Below are 20759 nucleotides of genomic sequence, written 5' to 3'. Positions count from 1 at the left end.
TTGACGTGGGTGCAGGCACTCCCCCTAGCCTTGCTGTCAATGAGGCAGGAAAGGAGTGGCGATACCTTCCTGACACCCCATGAAATCATGACAGGTCGCTCCATGCCTGGCCCCCGAACATCACCCCTGTGGGAAACAGATTGGGATATAATGAATCAGGACATGACACAGTACATGCAAGTACTGGGGGAAATGGTCCGGCTAATATCCAACCAGGTTACGGCTGCACGGCCGGACACCCCCGACAGGTCCCGACCCCTTCGAGTGGGGGATAAAGTCTATCTCCGGCAGATGGGCCGCACGACCTGGGACGAGGGGCGGTGGCATGGCCCCTACCCAGTGACGGGGGTCGCAGCCAACACCTTGAGGGTGAACCGGGAGGGGGACAATAACTGGCATCATTTCTCTCACTGCTCCAGGTCAGGAAGGCCTAACACTACTCTGACTCCGGTTGCGGAGGTCGCGCCCGACGAGGAACTGGGACATGACGGACAGTAACAGACTCCTGAACTGGCTGGGTTTCTGCCTAGTGGTAAGACTGTCCATGCAGGTTTCAAGGGATTCATGTGGAGCAACGGTTGCTTTACATGCAGACCCTGCACAGGATAAGACTTTCCAGTTCGATCTGTGCGATGTAATAGACTGTGGGGGGACTGACTCAGAGGAGGGGTGGACAGCTTACAGTGTATATATGTGTCCTTGCTCATGCGCCCCCCACATCTTGCACAAATGCTACGGATATCCGAAAGACATCCATACGCGCCGCATGTGTGCCTCCTGGGATGATGTTTGGTGGGGGCAGGCTTACACCAGCACCCCGATACGAGCAGAATACTTGGACTTTAGCAGAAAACTCTCCCTCAGGAGAGGGCGAGTCTCTGGCTCGCAAGCTCGGAAGAACCCTTTGCTTCTCCGAGTCAAGCCCGGGCTCTCCAATCCCATGATCATGACCGGGTGGTCCAGTGACACCTGCTGGGCACAGGGGCGCGAATCTGACCAGTCGGGTGCAGCCCACACGAAAATCCTCTATTTAGCAATTGGGGTTGCGGTCATGGGGAAGGACCCGGAGGGGATTATCCGAATAAACCTGGGGATGCCCGGTTCTTCCCAGATCCAGCTGAGGGTCCCGCTCGACCGGGATAATCACCCCTCCTGGCCTGTGCCTGGTGTAGTTACAGAGTTTGAATCGCGCAAGCTGACTAAACTGGTTGATCCCCGAGGGCAGATCGCACCTGCCACTGGCTACATGGAGACAAATACCTGGCTGGATCGAGTCGTCCAGTTTTCTCGGCAGGCAGGCCACGACCACTGCTGGGTTTGTGCGGGGGGGGGCGGCCCGGCCTGATAATGAGTAGGACCCCATTTGAGGACGGCCACATGGGCTGTGGGGTCGAACTAATGTCCGAGACTAACCCTACATTGAAGTGAAAGTCATGGGAACAGTACTTCCCGATGGCACCGGCAGACGTTACCCCTCCTGACTTCGTTGTGCACCCGCTAGTAAACTTCACCTGCTTCATCAACCCCACACCACTTACCCGAGGATATCCAGTTGGCAGCGTAGACAGGGCAAGCTGCAGCAGAACCTGGGTGCTTACAGGAAGCCAAGCGGCAGCACTAACGGTGAGCCGCGCGGACTTGTGGTGGTACTGCGGAGGACGGATTCTGTACAATTGGTTGCCCCTAAATTGGGAAGGAAGCTGTGTCCTGGTCACCCTCAATATCCCGCTTTTCATCTCCCCGCGGGCCCCGGGAGATTACACCCTCCACGAGCCCCCGCCTGGGCTCGCCTCTCTGACCCGACACAGACGGGCTGTTGACCCGCTGTTGGATTTCAAGAATTCGGATGGGGTCTGGATTGATGCTATTGGGCAGGCCAGAAATATCCCCGACGAATACAAGCTGGTGGATGAGATTGCTGCGGGTTTTGAAACTTTTCCCCTTTTTTCCGCCATTTTCCCGATCACGGTTAAAAAAAACGTTAACAGAATCAACCTCCTCCACTGCAATATGCAGAGACTTACCAACCTAACCCTGGATGCGGTTGACGCCATCCATGAACAGCTTGCACAGTCCTCCCTCATGACCTTACAAATTAGGATGGCCTTGGACATGTTACTTGCTGAAAAGGGAGGTGTCTGTGCACTGTTTGGGACCATGTGCTGTACAGCCATATCAAACAACACAGGCCCAGATGGCAAACTCACTAAGACCCTGGTGAAGCTCCGAGCCCTGGCTGCTGAGCTGAAGCACCAATCGGGGATAAGGAATCCAGTCGTCGACTGGCTGAACGCCACTTTTGGGAGATGGGGGACACTGCTAGGGCAGCTGGCCATGGGGGTGTGCATCTCGGTAGCTATTCTTGTCACTTGCGGGTGTTGCTGCATTCCGTGTATCAGGACGCTGGTAACACGCACTATTGATCGTGCCCTATCAGGAACAGATGCCTCCTCGCCCGTATACCAGGCGGTGTTGCTGGACCGGCCTCCAGCTGGAACTGCCCAGCGAGAGGGTACGCTCCAAAACCCGCACATGTTACATGCGGCACCGCGGGTACTGAGTCGCAAGACTAGCTACGACTTTCCCCTGTAACCCTAGTGCCCGATTCCCTCACTTTCATCCGGGTGTGCGTGCTGTACTCCACAGACCCAGGGCTGTGTCATCTGTCCGTTTAAATCGGAAACTCACCCAGCTTTTACCTCAAAGGGCCCTTGATGTTTACACAGCCAACGGCCTGAGGTGAAATTGCTAGAGTTGTAGGTAATCACTTTTCGAGTGCCTTTAATATGTTTACACAGCTGGCGGGCTGGGGGGATCTCCTGCTGATTCGAGTGGGGGGATCTCCTGCTGATTCGAGTACTTGAATCCTAGAAAGCTTACCCAGCTGACAGCCGGATTGCCTCTGCGTGGGGGTGATTGCTTGTCTCGATGCTTGCGGTTTATAATGATTTGTCTAATGGTGCCTGTGGTTTATAATGATTTTTTTCTCGATGCTTGCGGTTTATAATGATTTGTCTAATGGTGCCTGTGGTTTATAATGATTTTTTTCTCGATGCTTGCGGTTTATAATGATTTGTCTAATGGTGCCTGTGGTTTATAATGATTTTTTTCTCGATGCTTGCGGTTTATAATGATTTGTCTAATGGTGCCTGTGGTTTATAATGATTTTTTTCTCGATGCTTGCGGTTTATAATGATTTGTCTACTGGTGCCTGTGGTTTATAATGATTTTTTTCTCGATGCTTGCGGTTTATAATGATTATTTTTTTTCTCTCTTGGATAGATACAGATGCTACAGTTTGCGCGCATGTCCGTTCCCCGTAGACGGGGGACTATCATTAATGTACGGCAATTCACACTGCTCACGGTGACAGGCCTATTTGAGGGTCATCTATTTCCGTAGGGTACGGGGCTCCAATAGGTGTGCTTATGTTTTCGTTTTTCCCCTACTTCTACCCAATACTATTCCTTCTCCCTCAATGTAGCATCTGCTGTTCGAAGAATATAATAAACCCCTTCTGTGTTAGTTTTGCCCACCTACATTGGCAGCACTTTAACCTATACTGTACGCTGCAGTCAGGAGCCGAGAAGTACTGTATGCCCCGGGATCCAACTGCTGGTCACACCAGTAACTACTACCCTGCAATCGGAGGCTCTACGTGGGTTTTGACCGGGTTGCCACTGCCCGGCTCTGTCCTCAGCGGCACCTAGATGGAGGTTGCTGTCCGTTACTGACTGGAGGTTATCCAGTGGCGGAAGACTCTCCTCCGGCACGGGTCAGCCTGGCACAGGTGCAATTGCGCTGTGCACTGGGAGGAGATTGCCTCCAACCACATGGCCTGCAGTACATACATCAGACGCCTGGACGGGCCTGCAGGCCGGTGAACCATTCTGGCTGGCAGGAAGGCCGGGGCACAGTACACTGTTCCAATGGGTTTCCGGTCGCTGGCGTATACCTGACTGCGGGCAGTATGCCCTTACACCTTCTCGTTTGTTGCACAAGGAAACACGAGACAAACCACACACCACCGTAGCGGATGGGCATTTGCACTTCTTTTCTTGGACAGCAGACGTGGCACCCTATGTGGCTTACTTTCCCCCTTCCGGCCCTCTTACGTTCGTTACTGTTTACATGGGTTGGTGTGGCCTCAGTAGAGGCCAAGGGAGGGAATGTTGGGGAGATTTCACTGCGGTGTTTAATGTAGGGCTAGGGAGGGTGACACTTCCAGCCCTGAAATGGTTAACAACAGCCAAGTGAGCTGCTGCAGGCGATTGCATGACTGCTGGAGCTTGTAAGGGATATGCATAATGTTAATTAAATCTTGGAGCCTGTAAATACCAGCCAGTATCAATTGCCCCATCGAAACTCGGAATTAATAAAGAAACTGATCGGAATCTGTAACTGTTAGACAAGTGTGAATTGCTCTATCGGAACCTGTAACTAGTGAGTGTGAATGGCTCTATTTAAGTCTAAAGTTGATAAGTGTAATTGACAATTTAGTTAAACTAAAACTATTGAAAATGGCTAGCCTGTCAGACGCATAGTAATTCCTTGAAACAATGAACGATTGAATACGGGATCGGAACCGCTCCCAGGGATGGCTGAGCCATTGTCAAGCACAGCAGGAGCTGGACAGGCACTTCGATGCGGCTAATAGGAGGACGGATCCCCAGCGCGCGCAGATGAATGGACCAATGGGGAAGGCGAACTGACCGGGGACTCCAGGCAGCGCGAAGTATAATTGTGTCAACTTTGAACGGGAAGGGAGAACGCCTTCTCCAACGAATGCATGCCTGTAGATTCGTTGTATCAGTTAAGATTCTGTGAATAAACTGCTGTCTGCGTCTAATCATAGTTGCCAGTGTGAGTCTCTCCTTCCGAAAGAACACGCAAAGACGGGACCCTCCGGGTGCGTCTTAACACCACTAAACGCCGTCAGAATCGTCTCTAATGTCTTAGCAGCCCAGTAAAAGCTGGCAGTGTCCTCTCTGATAGAATCACAGATTCTCTACAATGCAGAAAGTACAGTTCAGCCAATCGAGTCTGTAGGGACACTCTGAACAGCATCTCAACCAGATCTAGCTCCCGTCTCTATTCCCGCAGGCCCCTGGCTTGTGATTTCAAATACACCTGCTGGAATAAAACCTGACATCATGTGACTGCTGACCTTATCGCTGTGTTACCCATGGCTAACTCACTTAACTTACTGAATTCACTCTCTGGACACATCAGCGGAATTTAACATGACCAATCTACGTAACCTACAGACTTAACAGCAGTTCGAACCACTGAGCAAATGTACCATCACATTGAACACTATCTGTATCATTTACACACTGGTAACTCAGCCGAGTGAAAGCAAGCTGCGCCCATCAACCGGAATTCAATGCACTCAAACGCGGTTCTGCGCTGTACAACCTCATTCGTTCTGCTGGAAATGTTTCTGCACTCAGGTCTGAATGGGTTTACTCTGTTTTCTGCCTCAGATTCCTGCTGTAAATAAACACATTAGTCAGGAACAACTCTATATAATGGTTTTCATTGCAACACAAACGCAATGTGCAGTTTGCTGAACTTACGTGTTTGGACCTTCACTGACACTCTCTCCCCCAGGAGCTGCAGTCCTTCCCCAGCTGATTCAGACAGCACTGTCTTTCCTGTGACATATCCAATCGAGCATGGAAGGCCAAGCATGAGGGACACTAACCACGATACTATGGAGGACAACATCGAAGGAGGCCCTTCAGCATGTTGTGGCTGCACTTGTCCAACGCAACTGCTTAACGACCTGAATCAAGTCTTCCATTGTTTAGCCCACAGTCTTATATGTTTGGGAATGGCAAATTAACATCTCAATGTTTTTCAGGTTGGAAGGGTTTCCACCTCTCTGACCTTTTCCGCACATCTACTCAAAACGTTTTGCCTTTTCCCGAAATCTCTTGGCCCCAGTGTTCGATTCCTCCATCAATAACAAACGCTTCTTTCAGTCTATCCTATCCATATCCCTCATTATTTTGTACATTTCAGTCCTGTCTTCTCCAATCTCCTCTGCTCGGTGACAAACTACCCCATTCTGTCCAATCTCTCCTCATAACTGAAACTCTTTAGCCCAGACAATATCCCATTGAATCTGACCTGCAATATTTCCATTGCGATCACATCATTGCTATACTCTGAATTGTAGAACTGCACACAGTAATCTAGCTACAGCCGAATTAACTTTTTTTTTCCCTATTCTGTTACAGTATGAGGGCGTCGCTGGCTCGGCAGTATTGATTGCGATCCCCAATTGCACAGCAGGCAGTTGAGACTCAACCATATTGCAGTGTGTCTGGAGTCACCTGGAGGCTCGAACAGGTAAGAATAGCATTTTCCTTCCTCAAAGGACGTCAGTAAACCCGATGGTTTTGTTTTTTCAACAATTGACCATGGATTTATAGGTGTTATTAGATTCGTAATTCCAGATATTTATTGAATCTCAATTCTAACACCTGGCATGGTTGGAGTAAAACACGGGTCCCTGGTTCATTTGCTTGGTGTCTGAGTTAACAGTCCAGTGGTAATAGAGCTCAGCCATTGCATAAAACCCGTGAAACTAATCTTTCTCAATGACGTCGCTTTTCCTCGATATCGTAATGTGTCATTTTCCTGAGCTTGACCCCCAATAATCGCAAGTCCATATCAGTAAAAGCTGCTACATGAGGATTGGCCTCACAACAGCGGTAACCAAATGGATCAACTGGTCTGCAGGTCCCGATGGTGGGTTTGGGGCACGTTCATCCAGCAACAGTGACCGCAGCAGCACAGAGTGAACAGTATCAATGTGAGACTCCATGTTAGATTCTGCAGTGCCTTAATGAAATAGGAAATGACTCCACAACCACATGATAAAAGACCAGCGTTCCCAAAACTAGTGCTCAGTTAAACCTGTTAGACTCTAACCTGGGGTTGTGTGACGTAAAGTTCAGTTAGTGATCGAAGGAGGGAGAGAAATCTCTGAGAACGGGTGGATTTGAATTCTGACATTTAAAACACAGAGATGTGAGCAAGCAGAATTTGAAGGGAAAAGATCATCACCTTGGAGAAAATAACCATGTTAAAACAACTGATTCCTTTGTGTTTCACCACAACAGGGGCAGATGGAGAGATTACTGCCGTGACTCGGATTCGAACCGAGGTTGCTACGACCACAACGCAGAATACTAAACACTATACGATCACGGCATTCCACAAACGCACACACTGATTGCGTGCAATAAGTACAGTATTATAGGAAATGTTAGGCAGCGTACCAAATGCACAATATCAGTGCTAAGCGAACAGTGGCAGATCTGTGGGAACTCAGAATGGGCTGACCGTTTAATATCGGTTCCCCCAGAGGCTGTGGTGATTCCATCATTAATATGCTGAAGGCTGAGATAAATAGATTTCTCCAAAACATCAAAAACTCCGGGGACAGTGCAGGTGTTGTTGAAATGTATGCTTCAATAGTAATACAGTTTAACATCGGCTACTTCACCAGTTTCCCCACACAAGGCAGTAACCACTGCTGCCACATAGTCCCAATTCCCCGCCCCAGAATCAGAGGAACTGAGTGGCGCAGTCGCGAAGATCCAACTGGAAGTCGGGATGGGAATGAGGTCGCACAGATACTCGAGGACTCCAGTGACACAACCGGTGAATGCACAGTATTTCTATGACGGTTTAGAGGCGCCAGCAATTCCGAGGTTGAGAGTGCTCCTGAGCAAAGGCGGGGCAGAAGGGAATTTTTTTCCCACTTATAACAATCTACAGTGCAGCTTGCTGAGACAGCTGAGTGCCACAACTGGAGCGTGGGCGGCTGGTTTGAAATTTGAACTTGCTTCACTATCTCCAACTTGCCTGGAATGAATGGCTTTTACCATTTTCATTTCCAATTGTTTAATATCTCCCTGCAGTCTACGGCTTTCTTCCTCATGGTTAATTGCATGACTAACTGTTGTATGATTTGCACACTGCTAAATCACGGCCACGATAAGTGAATATGAATCATTGATCTTTCTGAGAAAACAGTGGAACTCACTGCAGGCATGCTTTGTCGGTTTGCAGGCGACGCCAGAATTGTAGACAATGAGGAAGATTATCTAAGTTTCAAAAGGATCTTAATCCAAAGAGTCGTTGGAATGAAAAATGTGACATGGAGTTCAATCTGGATAAATGGAAGGTATTGCATTTTGGTACAATAACAAGTTGCGTAGTGTTGGAGAACACAGAAGCTAGGGTTGCAGGTGCATAATTCCTTGTAGTTTGCATCACCTACAGACAAGATGGTTCAAAGGCATTTAACATACTTCCCTTCATTGTTCAGTCCTTCGTGTATAGGAGTTGGGACGTTATGTTGAAGCTTTACAGGACATTGATGGGGCCACTTCTGGAATATTATGTCCAGTTCTGGTCGCCCAGTTGTTGGAATGATATTATTCAGTTGGAGCAGGTTCAGAAAAATATGCACGCATGTTGCCGTGTGTGGAAGGTTTGAGTTATAATGAAAAGCTGGATAGGCTGAGACTATTTTCAGATTCGAGATCGGGGTGCTGGAAAACCACAACAGGTAAGGCGGCATCCCAGGAGCAGGAGAATTTTTTTTTGCGCAAGTGTCCTTCATCAGGTTCTTCCCCGAAACGTCGATTCTCCTGCTCCTCAAATGCTGCCTGACCTGCTGTGCTTTCCCAGCACAACACTCTGGACTCTGATCTCTCATCTGCAGTTCTCACTGTCTCCTAGTTGAGACTGTTTTCACTCTAGGATAGCGGTTTGAACGGCGACCTGATAGAAGTTTATCAATTATTGAGAGGCAAGTTAGAGTTAACGATAGCGGCCTTTTCCCGGTAGGGGAATTTCAAGGCGAGACGGCATCTGTTTAAGATGAAAAGAAAGAGATTTTTAAAAAAATCACGTGAGGCTTTTTTTAAGGAAAGTGTTTTACGTATGCAATTAACTTGTGAGGAAGTGATGGATGAGTGTACGTTTGCAAAATTTAATGGACAATTGATTCCAAACATGAATGGGAAAGTGGGATTTTTAAAATAAATTTCTTCATGCCTAGTACATCAGTTATTTCCCAGAGGACATTTAAGAGTCAACCACGGTATTATCCATCTGGAGTCTCTTGTGGGACAGAGCAGATGAATATAACAGTTTGCTTCCCGAACTGGCATGAATGAATCAGATGGGATTTTCCACACATCTGATTCAGGTCATCACGCGACTCTTCAATTCCAGGTGCTTATTGAATTCAAACTCCACTATCTGTCATGCCAGGACCTGAACTCTTTGTCCCCAAAATATTACCTAGTTTTTTTGATTAACGACACAGTAATAAAACTACAAGGGCATTATAACCACTCAACGGGTACAGCAGGAGGCAGATGGGACGAGATTAGTTTGGCAGTATGTTCAGCATGGATTGGTTGGACTGACAGGCCTGTTTTAATGCTGTATGACTCTATGATTGACGCTATGGAACAAATAGCTGGTTGGGATTAACAGCAGCAATGACAGCATAATCGAACACCTGAAGTGTATGACATATGTAATCCTGCTGAAGTCTCCGGGGGTTGTTTTGCTCAGTCATCCTTCCCACACACGGGACTGGTGAACGGTCCCTCCCCAGTGTTACTGATGAAATGAGTTTCGATTTCTCTGGTTAATTGAATCCCTTCCAGCAGTTCCCACATTGCCCTGCTGTCTCTGTGGTATCAGTGTCCTTTTTTCTACCCAGGGTAAACGATCCTTTCAAATTGTGTCCACACAGATACAAATCCTGTTTTCCATGTTGTTAATGGGTTTCCATTCTTTCTCATTCACCCACAGGGTGTGAGTATGACTGGTCAGGACAACATTTATTTTTCACCCCTCGTTCATTGCTGTCTGGCTACACCACAAACTCGGGTGTGATCCCAGACTCGGTGTCTGTCTGTGGGCAGTCTGCACATTCTCTGTGTGTTTGCGTTTTTATTTCTCCCTCTGTGCCATTTACAGGGATCAACAATGGGAAATGCAGGCTTATGGGACAGGGAATACCCTGGGGTCTTGTGGGATACGCTTCCGATATACCCTGTGGACTGGAAGGGCCGACAAGCCTCCATCCCCACACGGTGGGGATTCTTGAACTAAGGGTCAGCTCATGTTTGTTTCTGGTCCTGGAGTCTCTCGTAGGCAGGACTGGGTGAAGATGGTAGAATCCCCTGCATAAGGGACATGAATGAATGAGATTGCAGGAAATTAAAGTCATGATCTCTGTTTCTGAAGTCAGGCTTTTATTTCAGGTTTTATTCGTCGGCCTTCAAGCAAATCGATCCATTTGGATACCGCGGTTGTAAAATCAATCCCCATGTAGCAGCTTTTACTGACATAGGCCAGAGACAATTGGAGCGTCAGGCTCATGGAAAAGACCCAGGGAAGTTTTGGTGAAAAGACATTTTATTGGAAAAGATCAGCTTTTATGGCTTTCTGCGTTGTTCTTGTGATAATTTCATAGGACTGATAATCCAGAGACCGATTTAATAGTCTGGGTACTCGGGCTTGAGTCCCACTATGTCATGATTGTCAAATTTGTATTCAAAAAATATCTGCAAGGAAGAATCTAATGACTACTATAGATCCATTGACAATTGTTGAAAAAAATCTGTTCCACTGATGTCATTTCGGGATGGAATTTGCTATCCTTACTTGGTCTGGGCTGCATGTGACTTCAGACTCATAGAAATATGGTTGAGTCTCAACTGCCCTCTGGGCAATTCGGAATGGATAATAAATTCTGCTTAGCCAGAATCGCCCTCATACTAATCCAGAAATTTTAAAACAAATGCCGATTATGCTTTAGCAAGAATGTTGTGTGCAGTTTTGCAAGTCACATTATAGCAGGGATGTGATCACACTGAGAAAATTGCAGGAGATATTTACCGGGATATTGTTTGGGCTGAAGAATTTCAGTTGTGAAGAAAGACAGGACAGAGTGGAGTGTTTGTCTTAGTGCAAAGGAGATGTAGACAAGACATGATTGAGTATGGACAGGGTTGACTGAATGAGTTTCCCATTGATGGAGGGATCGGTCAGCAGGGGCCAGAGACTTAAGGAGAAAGACAGAAAGGTTTGAGAAGATGTGCGAAAAAGCTTTATCAACCAATGGGTGGTTGGAATTTGGAATACACTGTCTGCATTTTTCAGAGTGGCAAAAAACCCTTATAACTGAATAAATATTCAAATGTGAACTTTTGATGCCAAGACATATAAGGCTGTTGGGTAACCATTCTGAAATGGGATTCAGTTCATTAGGCAGTTGTTTTTGACAAGTGTGGCCACATTTGCTTGAAGACCTTCCTTTGACACTTTTGCCCTCGGTAGTATAATGGTTAGTGACCCCGCCTGTCACAGGACTCAATTCTCCGCTGGGGACAGTGTAAAGGTTTTAAAACTGTCGCTCCATTCCCAAGTGCGGGTATTGATACCTGTCCTTCCAGTCTCGATGGGGCATATCACAGGAAGGACAGTGCTGCCTGAATAAAGGTGGGGAAGGACTGCTGCTCTCAGGGAGGCAGAGTGTCAGTGAACGGCCAAATACGTGACTTCTGCAAACTTCACCTTGTGACTGTGTTGGAATGAAAAGCATTTGACAGACTTGTTCCGGATTGAAGTGTTTCCGAGAAGCAGGAAGCTGAGGAAGAAACAACATAAACGCATTCAAATATGAGTGCAGAAACATTTCCCACAGCACGAATTAAATTGTAAAGGACAGATTGGCGTTTCGATACAGTGAATTTGGGTTCATTTGTTTTGATGAGGCTGTTACCAGGGTATAAAACCATAAAAAATGATACAGCATTTGCTCAGTATGATGGAACATTGTCTCAGTAATTCGCACTGCTGTTCAGAGGGAGGGTTAGGTTGATTGGCAAAGTTAAATTGCTCTCTCGTGTCCAGGGAGTGAATTAAGTGAGTTAGGTGAATTAGCCATGGGTAACGCGGGGATCAAGTCAGATGTCACAGGACGTCAGGTTATACTCCAACAGGTTTATTTGAAATCATAAGGGGGAGGGATTCCCCTTCTTCAGGTGAAATATAAGGAAATAGGGAGGGGAGCTAGGTCTGGGTGAGATGCTCTTCAGAGAGTCGACACCGGCTCGATTGACTGAAATGCTCTTTCTGCACTGCAGGATTCTGTGATTCTATGAATTGATAATGACGGTATTTACTGGGGTGTAAGGCAATTAGAGAAGATGCTGATGGGGGTGTACTGAGATGAGATTTAGTTCACTTGTCTTCTTGGAAAATTGAGAACAGTTATCCCTGAACCAAGGAAGACTTAATGGGTTTTTTTCAGGTTATGAAATGTTTGGACAGATTAAAAGGTAGAAAGTTCCTTCTTTCAAGTAAGTAAACATCCAGATGTCAGGCATACAATACCATTGATAAAACCTTTGAAGGACAAAGAAATAATGAGAACAGAATCGCTCTCACTCCGAGAATCTGTTTTTCCAAATATTTGGAAAGGCACATCTGGTGAAATACAAGAAATAAATTTCACAAGGAGAGAGACAGCGTGTGGCTAGCTAAAGGTGCAGAGAAGGAGTGTAGTCGGCCGGAAGTTGCAGGGAAACAATGTCTAACTTGGTTGACTTTAAATGTAAAGAAAGTTCTTTAATGTGTGCAGCTGAATAAGATTCGGTTCCAAAACTCTGCATTTTGAAAGATTTGGCATAATATTCCACGTATAGCATTGTGAATGGAACTGAGTGGATTTTTATTTATTGTGAAGGGAAGATATTAAATAATGAATTGGAAGTGGCCAGTTGTTTGAAGATCGACTTCCTGCTTTAATCACATGTGTTAAAGATGTGAGGACAAACACCATGATGTTTGGTCCATTTACTACTCAGTGAAATCTGCCAAAGCAACGAGCGACAAAATTGGTGGGTTTTCTTTTGTACTTTAACCCTCTGTTTTTCTAAGCAGTATTTTCCTTAAGCTGCAAGAAAGTCAGAGCAAATTTGAATACAACATTAATCGTTCCAATGAGATATATCTAATTCACTTCTGATTATTACAATGTACATTGTGAGGTTTCAGCAAAATTAAAATGAAACGAACAAATCAGCATTTCTTGCGATTTAATCCAATTCAGGTTCAGCCATATGAGAAAGGCCGTTGAGCAACAACATCGCCTTTATTTCACTCACCATGGCTGCTTCTTCACGTGAGAGAAAAAGTGACTGAAGTAATTATGAGTCAAATGTAGATGTAAATATGATGGAAAATTCTTGTCCTGTTTCATTCTGACTCAGTTCTGACTCAGAATGTATGACTAACAGCGATTCATTTGACAAGCATGGCTATTTATTGGAATTTGCTGTTATTATAATTCTAGTGAAAGCAGAAACACAATGGTGTGGATTCGATTCCGCTCTGGAACTTTCTCATCCATGACTTTCACCACATGTGCTGAGGAGACCGATCGATTATGGTGGTGGGTTATTATACCGCTGTGCTCCACATTCACGGGTTCGAGTCACACTCTGGTTGCTAATTTTACGCACCGCTCTAGCAGTTTTTCTTTGCACATCACACTCTGCTATACACTGGATCGAGAATCTTTTCTTGCCCTTTACTGCACGGGAGATTCACGAATAATCGACACCACATTAAAGTTGAAATGAAGAATGAGAGCAGTCATTCTATTCAATTGCAGATTAAATTGGTGTAATGAGAAAGAACGCATTTTTCTTTCCGCCTTACATTCAATCTTGTCTTTCTATAAATTTACATCGAAAGAAAGAGAAAAAAATAACAAGCGATCGGGAACACAGGTTTATCCAGTGGGGTTGTTCATGAGTATTTTAATCTAATACTTCACACAATGATTTGATTAGTATTTCAAACAGTCACTCGGAATTGGAACCGCAGAAAACCTCACCAATGAGACGAACCTTTCATTCTTTCACAAATTTCTGCTGTGTGTGAATTATACAACGACCCATCATCCAGCGTGTTCACTGACTTGCCAACTGTATAAGATTTAGCAACTTCCTTCAGCAACCACAGCTTCTGTACACAGCCACCTGTGCTGAGCCCAGTGTCATTTGTTGCTCCCAGGTCACAGCACATTTCTTCTTGCTGAGTTTATGAGCCTTGTTCTTGATCTGTCTGATCTGTTTAATAAACCTTTTCCATTCACCATTTCACTTCATCCCATTAGATGTTTAACAGAACTCTCTCCATTTGCCGAGGTGGGTGCAGCTTCAATACCACTAAAGGAACTGGGCACCCTCCACCATTTCACTTCATCCCATCCCCTCACAATTCTGAACTTATGAATAAAATAAGGCGTTAGACCAAATGTTAAACCAAGTGGAAGTATGCTATTCAGCCCAAAGAGTCTGCTCAACCATTCAACAAACTCATGGCTGATCTGATTTGGAAATGCCAGTGTTGGACTGGGATGTACAAAGTTAAAAATCACACAACACCAGGTTATAGTCCAACAGGTTTAATTGGAAGCGCACTAGCTTTCGGAGCAATGCGCCTTCATCAGGTGATAGTCACCTGACTATCACTTGATGAACAAGCGTCGCTCCGAAAGCTAGTGTGCATCCAATTAAACATGTTGGACTATAACCTGGTGTTGTGTGATTTTTAACATAGTTAATCTGATAATCTTGAATTCCTTTCTGCTCACTTAGCTCGACAAAGTTTCATCATCTTTCTGATTAACTTTCTGGCACAGTTTGAATATACCCAACCACACAGTCTCACAGCGGTTATTGGAAAATGCCACAGATTCTTTGACCCCTGAGCAAAGATATTTCTCCTCATTTCTGACTTAAATGGGCAATATCTAATTCTGAGATTATGTCCTCTGGTGCTCTCCTCAGAGCATAGGGCAAGCCACTTGCCCGTATCTACCCTGTCAAGATCCCACGAATATTGAACGTTTATAATTGTTATTATGTGATTGTAAAGTTCCCCTCCTCCTCCTTTGTTGCAAGGATAATAATCCCATCCTAACCAATCATTCCACGAAGTTCTACTGTATGCAGAATTAGCAACATGATTGTACGTCTGCGCTGTCCCTTACATGTAATGAAGGTAGGTGGAGAAATTTCGGCGAGGAAATGGGTTGAAATTTCAGGCGCAGATGGGAATTGGAACTTGAAATCAGAAAGCGATTAGAATCGGATTGACCCACAGAAGGACCAAATACAGCGAAGATAACTCTGACAAATGAGAATCTAATCATATTCGATTGACATTCAATGGCTTCAATGTAACTGAATTACTCCGTGTAATCGTCCTGGGAGCTAGTATTTAGGAGAAATGGAACCTGACCACCCGTATTAATAAGTTGATGACAAAAACCTGTCCGCCGATCGACTTTGTTTGATTATTAACTCAACTCTTGTCTCCATGAAGCCTACATCGTCCGCAACGCACCGATTAGATGTTTAACAGAACTCTCTCCATTTGCCGAGGTGGGTGCAGCTTCAATACCACTGAAGGAACTGGGCACCCTCCACGACAATGCAGTCACTTTACGGTATATTTTTCAACACCTGAATATTTATTCCTTTAACTGCTAAGGCACAATTGCAGCAGAGAGCACCACATAGAAGATTCACTGGAATAAGTCATCCAGGCCGTGTTGACAGAACGTTCAAAGCTCAAAAACTGTACTGACTATAAGGACAAGGTTGAAGATGCACTGAACCTTCACCATTTACAAATTACCCTCCAAGGCACATACCAGCATGACCTGGAGGGGAATCAGTGATAAATTCATTGAGTGGTGAAGTAGGTTGATGGGCAAAGATTTATACTTCAGCCCTCTATCTTTCATCTTGCAATTTTTAAAAATGTAGATTATGGCATGGACCAGACTTGTGCTCATTCCTTTAGTTGTTTCCTAAACTGCTAAAGATCGAATATCATCCACAGTCTGTGGTCAACAATAGAAAATACCCAAAAACCTCTCGAACAACTGATGTCCCTGTCCAACAATCTTCAGGGATCTGTGAATGTCCACTCCAAGATCTCTTTGTTCCTATACACCACTCAGAATGCTCATTGTTATTGTTACAACTCCCCAAATTCACTACCACTCATTGGTCTGGATTCAATTCCATTCACCATTTTTCCTTTCCACCTGATGGATACTTCCTGCGGTCCCTGACATTATTCATTATAGTAAACTACACAACTATGTATCGTTAGTAAACTTCTAAATCATGACTCCTAATAAAAAAAGTTTGATTTATTGATCTACATCAGGAAACAGTGGTACTTCACTGGGAAAAATCTTCCAAACATGGTTCCTTGCTGCATGGGATGAACAATTGCCATGTTCCAATCTCCAAGGGTTGCTAACCCAGTATCTCGCCACGACATTTGCAGATGACACAAAGATTGGAGGAGAAGCCAGAAAACATAGGTGACTGTCAAAGAATGAAGGGGAATATAGATATACAGACGGGTTGAGCGGAGAATTGGCAAATGGTGTTCCATTCAAGAAAATGTGAGGTGATGATTTTGGGAAGTCTAATTCCAGAGCCAAGTATACAGTAAACGGAACAGCCTTGAGTAAACTTGATGAGAAGAGAGATCTTGGAGTTCAGGTTTTTTGTACGCTCAAGGTGACTGCACAGGTGGATAGAGTGGTCAAGAAGGCATGTGGCATTCTTGTCTTCACCGGATAGGGCATTGAGTATAAGAGCAGGCAAATCCTGCTAAAATTGTACAGGAGTTTGGTTCGGCCGGGTTTAGAATACTCTGTACAGTTCTGGTTTGCAAATATTATGTGGACGTTTAGGAGAGAATGCGGAGAAGGTTTACGCAGATGTTTCCTGGGTATGGAAGATGCAAGCTCTGAAGAGAGGTTGAGTAGGTTACTTCTGCTTTCATTAGAAAAAAACGAGATTGCTGGGACCTGATTGAGGTCTACAATATAATGAAGGGTACAGACAGGGTGGCTAAAGATAAGCTTTTTTCCAAGATGAGTAATTCAATAATGAGAGGTCACACGTTCAATGAGAGAGGTGAACCGTTTAAGGGAGATAGACGTGGAAAGTATTTTACACAGAGGGTGGCAGGTGCTGGAATGCGTTGCCAGCAGAGGTAGTAGAGGCAGGCATGGTAGATTCATTTCAGGTGCGCCTGGACAGATGCATGAGTAAGTGAGGAGCAGAGGGATACGGATGCTTAGAAATTGGGCGACATGTTTAGATAGTTGATTTGGACTGGCTGAGGCTTGGCCGTCCAAAGGGCCTGTTCCTGGGCTGCACATTTTCTGTATTCTTTGTTCTTCTTTGTTCACTACACTACCAACTGTGGGTTACAGGTGAAGTAGTGTTCCTTCTTCAATCATAATTACTTATGCAAGGTAAATGAACTCACACCAGTGCACAATTGTTTCAAGCAAGAGCTGAGTCAACAAGAATGAAACGTATGTGAATGAAATATATAATTGTTTTCATATTAGCTAAAATGTGCATAAAGAATGAAACGTGCCTGCAAACAATGGTAGATGGTACAGACAAATAGATAAGGTGCTGTGACGGTGTAGGTTAAGCCAGATATGCTTGTACAATCAGTAGTTAAAAGCATTTGTTTCCCATTTCTGCAAAGAACAAACAAAAAGTAAACCCAATTAAAAGGTCGTAAGGTTCAATATGGTTGGGTAAGGGAGGAAATGTCACAAGTGGTGGAAATAGATCGCAGTGAAGGAGGATATACGTAACAGTTGACCACAGCCAGGATGTGGTGACAAGGCCAAGTAAAAGCTGTACTTTGTTATGCACAAGGCCGGATAAGGCAAGAGATAAACAATAGTAATGGGCAGCGGGTTTGGTGTAGTGAATCCTATGTACTTGCTAAACTCTGCGAGTCTATTTCAGGAACCACGCTTGCAAGTGTATAATAAACATACTGATTGCTTCATATCTTGTCTCGCATGAAATTATTGAAGTTTGTGGGTTTAGTTTCTCACAATTGGGGGATGGTCCGCGATATTCTTCCATCGCCGGGGGGAGTGGTTGGCCCTGGACACTGGGAAGAGGCCTCCCATTCACAATTGAGGAGCGGTTTCTTGTCCCAGTTTTGTCCGCTCCCTTGGGCTGCTGGCACGAATCCCACAAGAGAGACATCTGAATCAGACAGTGAAAGAAGGTCGATTAAAAATATGGAAAAAAGGGGGCCAGGCAACTCTGTGCACAGACCAACGTCAGATAACTGACTTTTAAGTATTAACTTGGTGGCCGGGAAAAGGGGTATTTAATCGCTGAGGGACTGGTGAGCGGCCCGAGAAATGGGGGGTAGGCAGAGTAAGTCGAACTGTCACGGAGTAAAGGAAGAAAAAGTCCCTGGTAACATTCCTCCTGTAAGTCCGTTGGGGAGGATGTTGAGGGAATGGACAAGTAACACCTGTACAAGGGGAAAAGATAAAAAGAAAATGATTGAATATTGTTGTTTATTATGGACCAAAGAACCATTCCTTCATCCAGCTGTCTTCTGGCCAAAGTATGATTCGGATGAGGATTGGGTATGTCAGTATTTAGATTTGTACATTAATAAAAAACAACCATTTAGTCAAGAAGAGGCGGACTATGCGTCCTGTTGGACGGGCAGTTTGGGAATGATGGTAGTAAAGACAAAGGATTCCCCCTCTGTCCCACCCAGTCCCTGGGATCCTTTTGCCTGTTTGCACCCCCGTACCATAAAATCAGATTAGGTGAAAATGGGGAAGGAGGAGAGACAGACAGACAGGGACAGGGAACGGATGACCCACAAGAGGAGAATGAAGGGGCGGTGGACAGGGATGTTGTTGTTCCTGACCATCAAACCTCAACAAAAGGAAAGGTAGATAAAGTAGATGTAGAGCAGGCCTCTGGAATATCTAAACCAAAGCCTAAGGGGGATGAACAAAGACAAAAAAAGGGGAAGAATATAAAGACTTATCCCCTTCGGGAGGTACCAATAGGGGACAAAGAGATTGTGTTTGTACATGTCCCCCTCACCAGTGGGGAGTTCAGAACATTTAAAAAGGAGATGAAAGTCCTAGTTGAGGATCCGGTAGGGCTGTCTGAACAAATTGATCAATTCGTGGGGCCCAGTCTGTATACGTGGACTGAGAAAACGTCTATTTTGAATGTACTATTTACTGGGGAAGAAAGGGGACTTATACCAGGAGCAGCCATTAAAATATGGGACAGGGAAGTTCCCATTGGGGATGGGGATACGGGTCAGGAAGAGACGGAGTTTCAACTCAGAGACAGCCAGTGGGAAAATCAAAACCCGGAGCATAGGGAAGAAATTAGGGAATTGAAAGACCTGATTCTAAAAGGAATAAGAGAGGCAGTTCCAAAGTCGCAGAATTTGACTAAAGCCTTTGAAGTTAGACAGAAGAAAGGTGAGACTCCCTCAGCTTTCTTGCAAAGATTAAGAGTCTCAATGCGGAAATATTCGGGAATGAACCCTGAACACCCATTGGCACAGGGTTTTTTCAAAGTATGTTTTGTGACAAAGGCATAGCCAGACACAGAGAAAGATACTGAAGACCGAAGGGAGGAGTGAAACACCATTAGATGAATTGTTAAGAGAGGCACAGAAAGTATTTGTAAAGAGAGAGATGAGAGACAAAAACAAAAGGCAAAAATGATGGTAACTGCGGTTGATGAGGTAGTTAAGAAAATAATGGAACCAACAGTGAGCAACCGGAGTGGCGGGTGGCAGTATGTAGGACAGAGAGGAAAAGGAGAGGGAGAGGAAAAGGGGGAACATTTGATAGAGGGTTCGGGCGACAGGGGCAGAGATGGAAGTCTCCACAGGCAGGATGCAGTTATTGCAGAAACTCGGGCATTTTAAGCGGGAGTGTCCTGATCTACAAAGGGAAGAAAGGGCAATGCCGCTTATGAATTTTGATGAAGAATAGGGGTGTCAGGGGTTGCTGCCTCCGGGGAGCCACCAGGAACTCTTAATTAACTTGAAGGTGGACCCTGTGCGGAAGAGGTAGTCTTCCTAGTAGATACGGGGGTAGCAGGGTCATCGCTGAATTTTAAACCAAGTAGAAATATCGACACGGTCAATTACTGTTTCCGGCGTAAAAGTGGAAGGAGTTATTGTTCCAGTATTTGAACCTATGATGATAGGAGGTCCGAAGGATACAGTCACAGGGGAATTGCTGTATTTCCCTGATATAGGAAGGAACTAACTAGGGAGAGACGTAATTAGCCTTTTAGGACTGGAGATTTGATTTCAGGAAAAATAATTAGTATAATTAGTATAATTAGAAAAATAATACAATGGCAATATTGACAGAAGATGTGGAGAGAGAGATAGACCCTATTATATGGGCTTGAGAAGGGAATCGTGGAAAAGTACAACTCCGTCCCCTAGTAATAAGTTTAAAAAGGAAAGGAGACGTTGTTTATGAGCGACAATATCCCATTTCCATAGGAGGTAAACGAAGACTGCAGCCAGTAATTGAGGGGTAGAGATGGACTGTTGGAGCCATGTATGTCTCCTCATAATATCCTAATTCTACCAGTGCGAAAATCTGATGGAACTTCTCGATTGGTGCAGGATTTGAGAACATTGAATCGAATAGCCACCAGGAACTGTTAATAAGCTTGAAGGTGGGATCCTGTGGGGAAGAGGTAGTCTTCCTAGTAGATACGGGGGTAGCACGGTCAGGCACTATAGAACAGGTCAGGCACCCAATGGTTCCAAACCCC

At 45.1% G+C, this 20759-nt stretch overlaps 1 protein-coding gene across 1 annotated transcript; it reads left to right on the top strand.

Annotated features, from left to right (window-relative positions):
* The first annotated feature begins 1452 nt into the window (after window positions 1-1452).
* Window positions 1453-2423, top strand: LOC148137912 (endogenous retrovirus group 3 member 1 Env polyprotein-like). The gene is made up of 2 exons (XM_087982124.1): window positions 1453-2352; window positions 2400-2423. Exons 1-2 carry the CDS (start codon window positions 1453-1455, stop codon window positions 2421-2423), a joined length of 924 nt encoding a protein of 307 aa, XP_087838250.1.
* Window positions 2424-20759: the final 18336 nt, after the last annotated feature.

This window comes from Chiloscyllium plagiosum, unplaced genomic scaffold (assembly GCF_037043375.1).
Source record: "Chiloscyllium plagiosum isolate Xiang-an unplaced genomic scaffold, Cpla_swu_hap1 HiC_scaffold_42, whole genome shotgun sequence".
NCBI classification, from domain to species: Eukaryota; Metazoa; Chordata; class Chondrichthyes; order Orectolobiformes; family Hemiscylliidae; genus Chiloscyllium; species Chiloscyllium plagiosum.
Note: the sequence above shows the minus strand (reverse complement) of the source record. Positions and strands in the feature narration are given on the sequence as shown.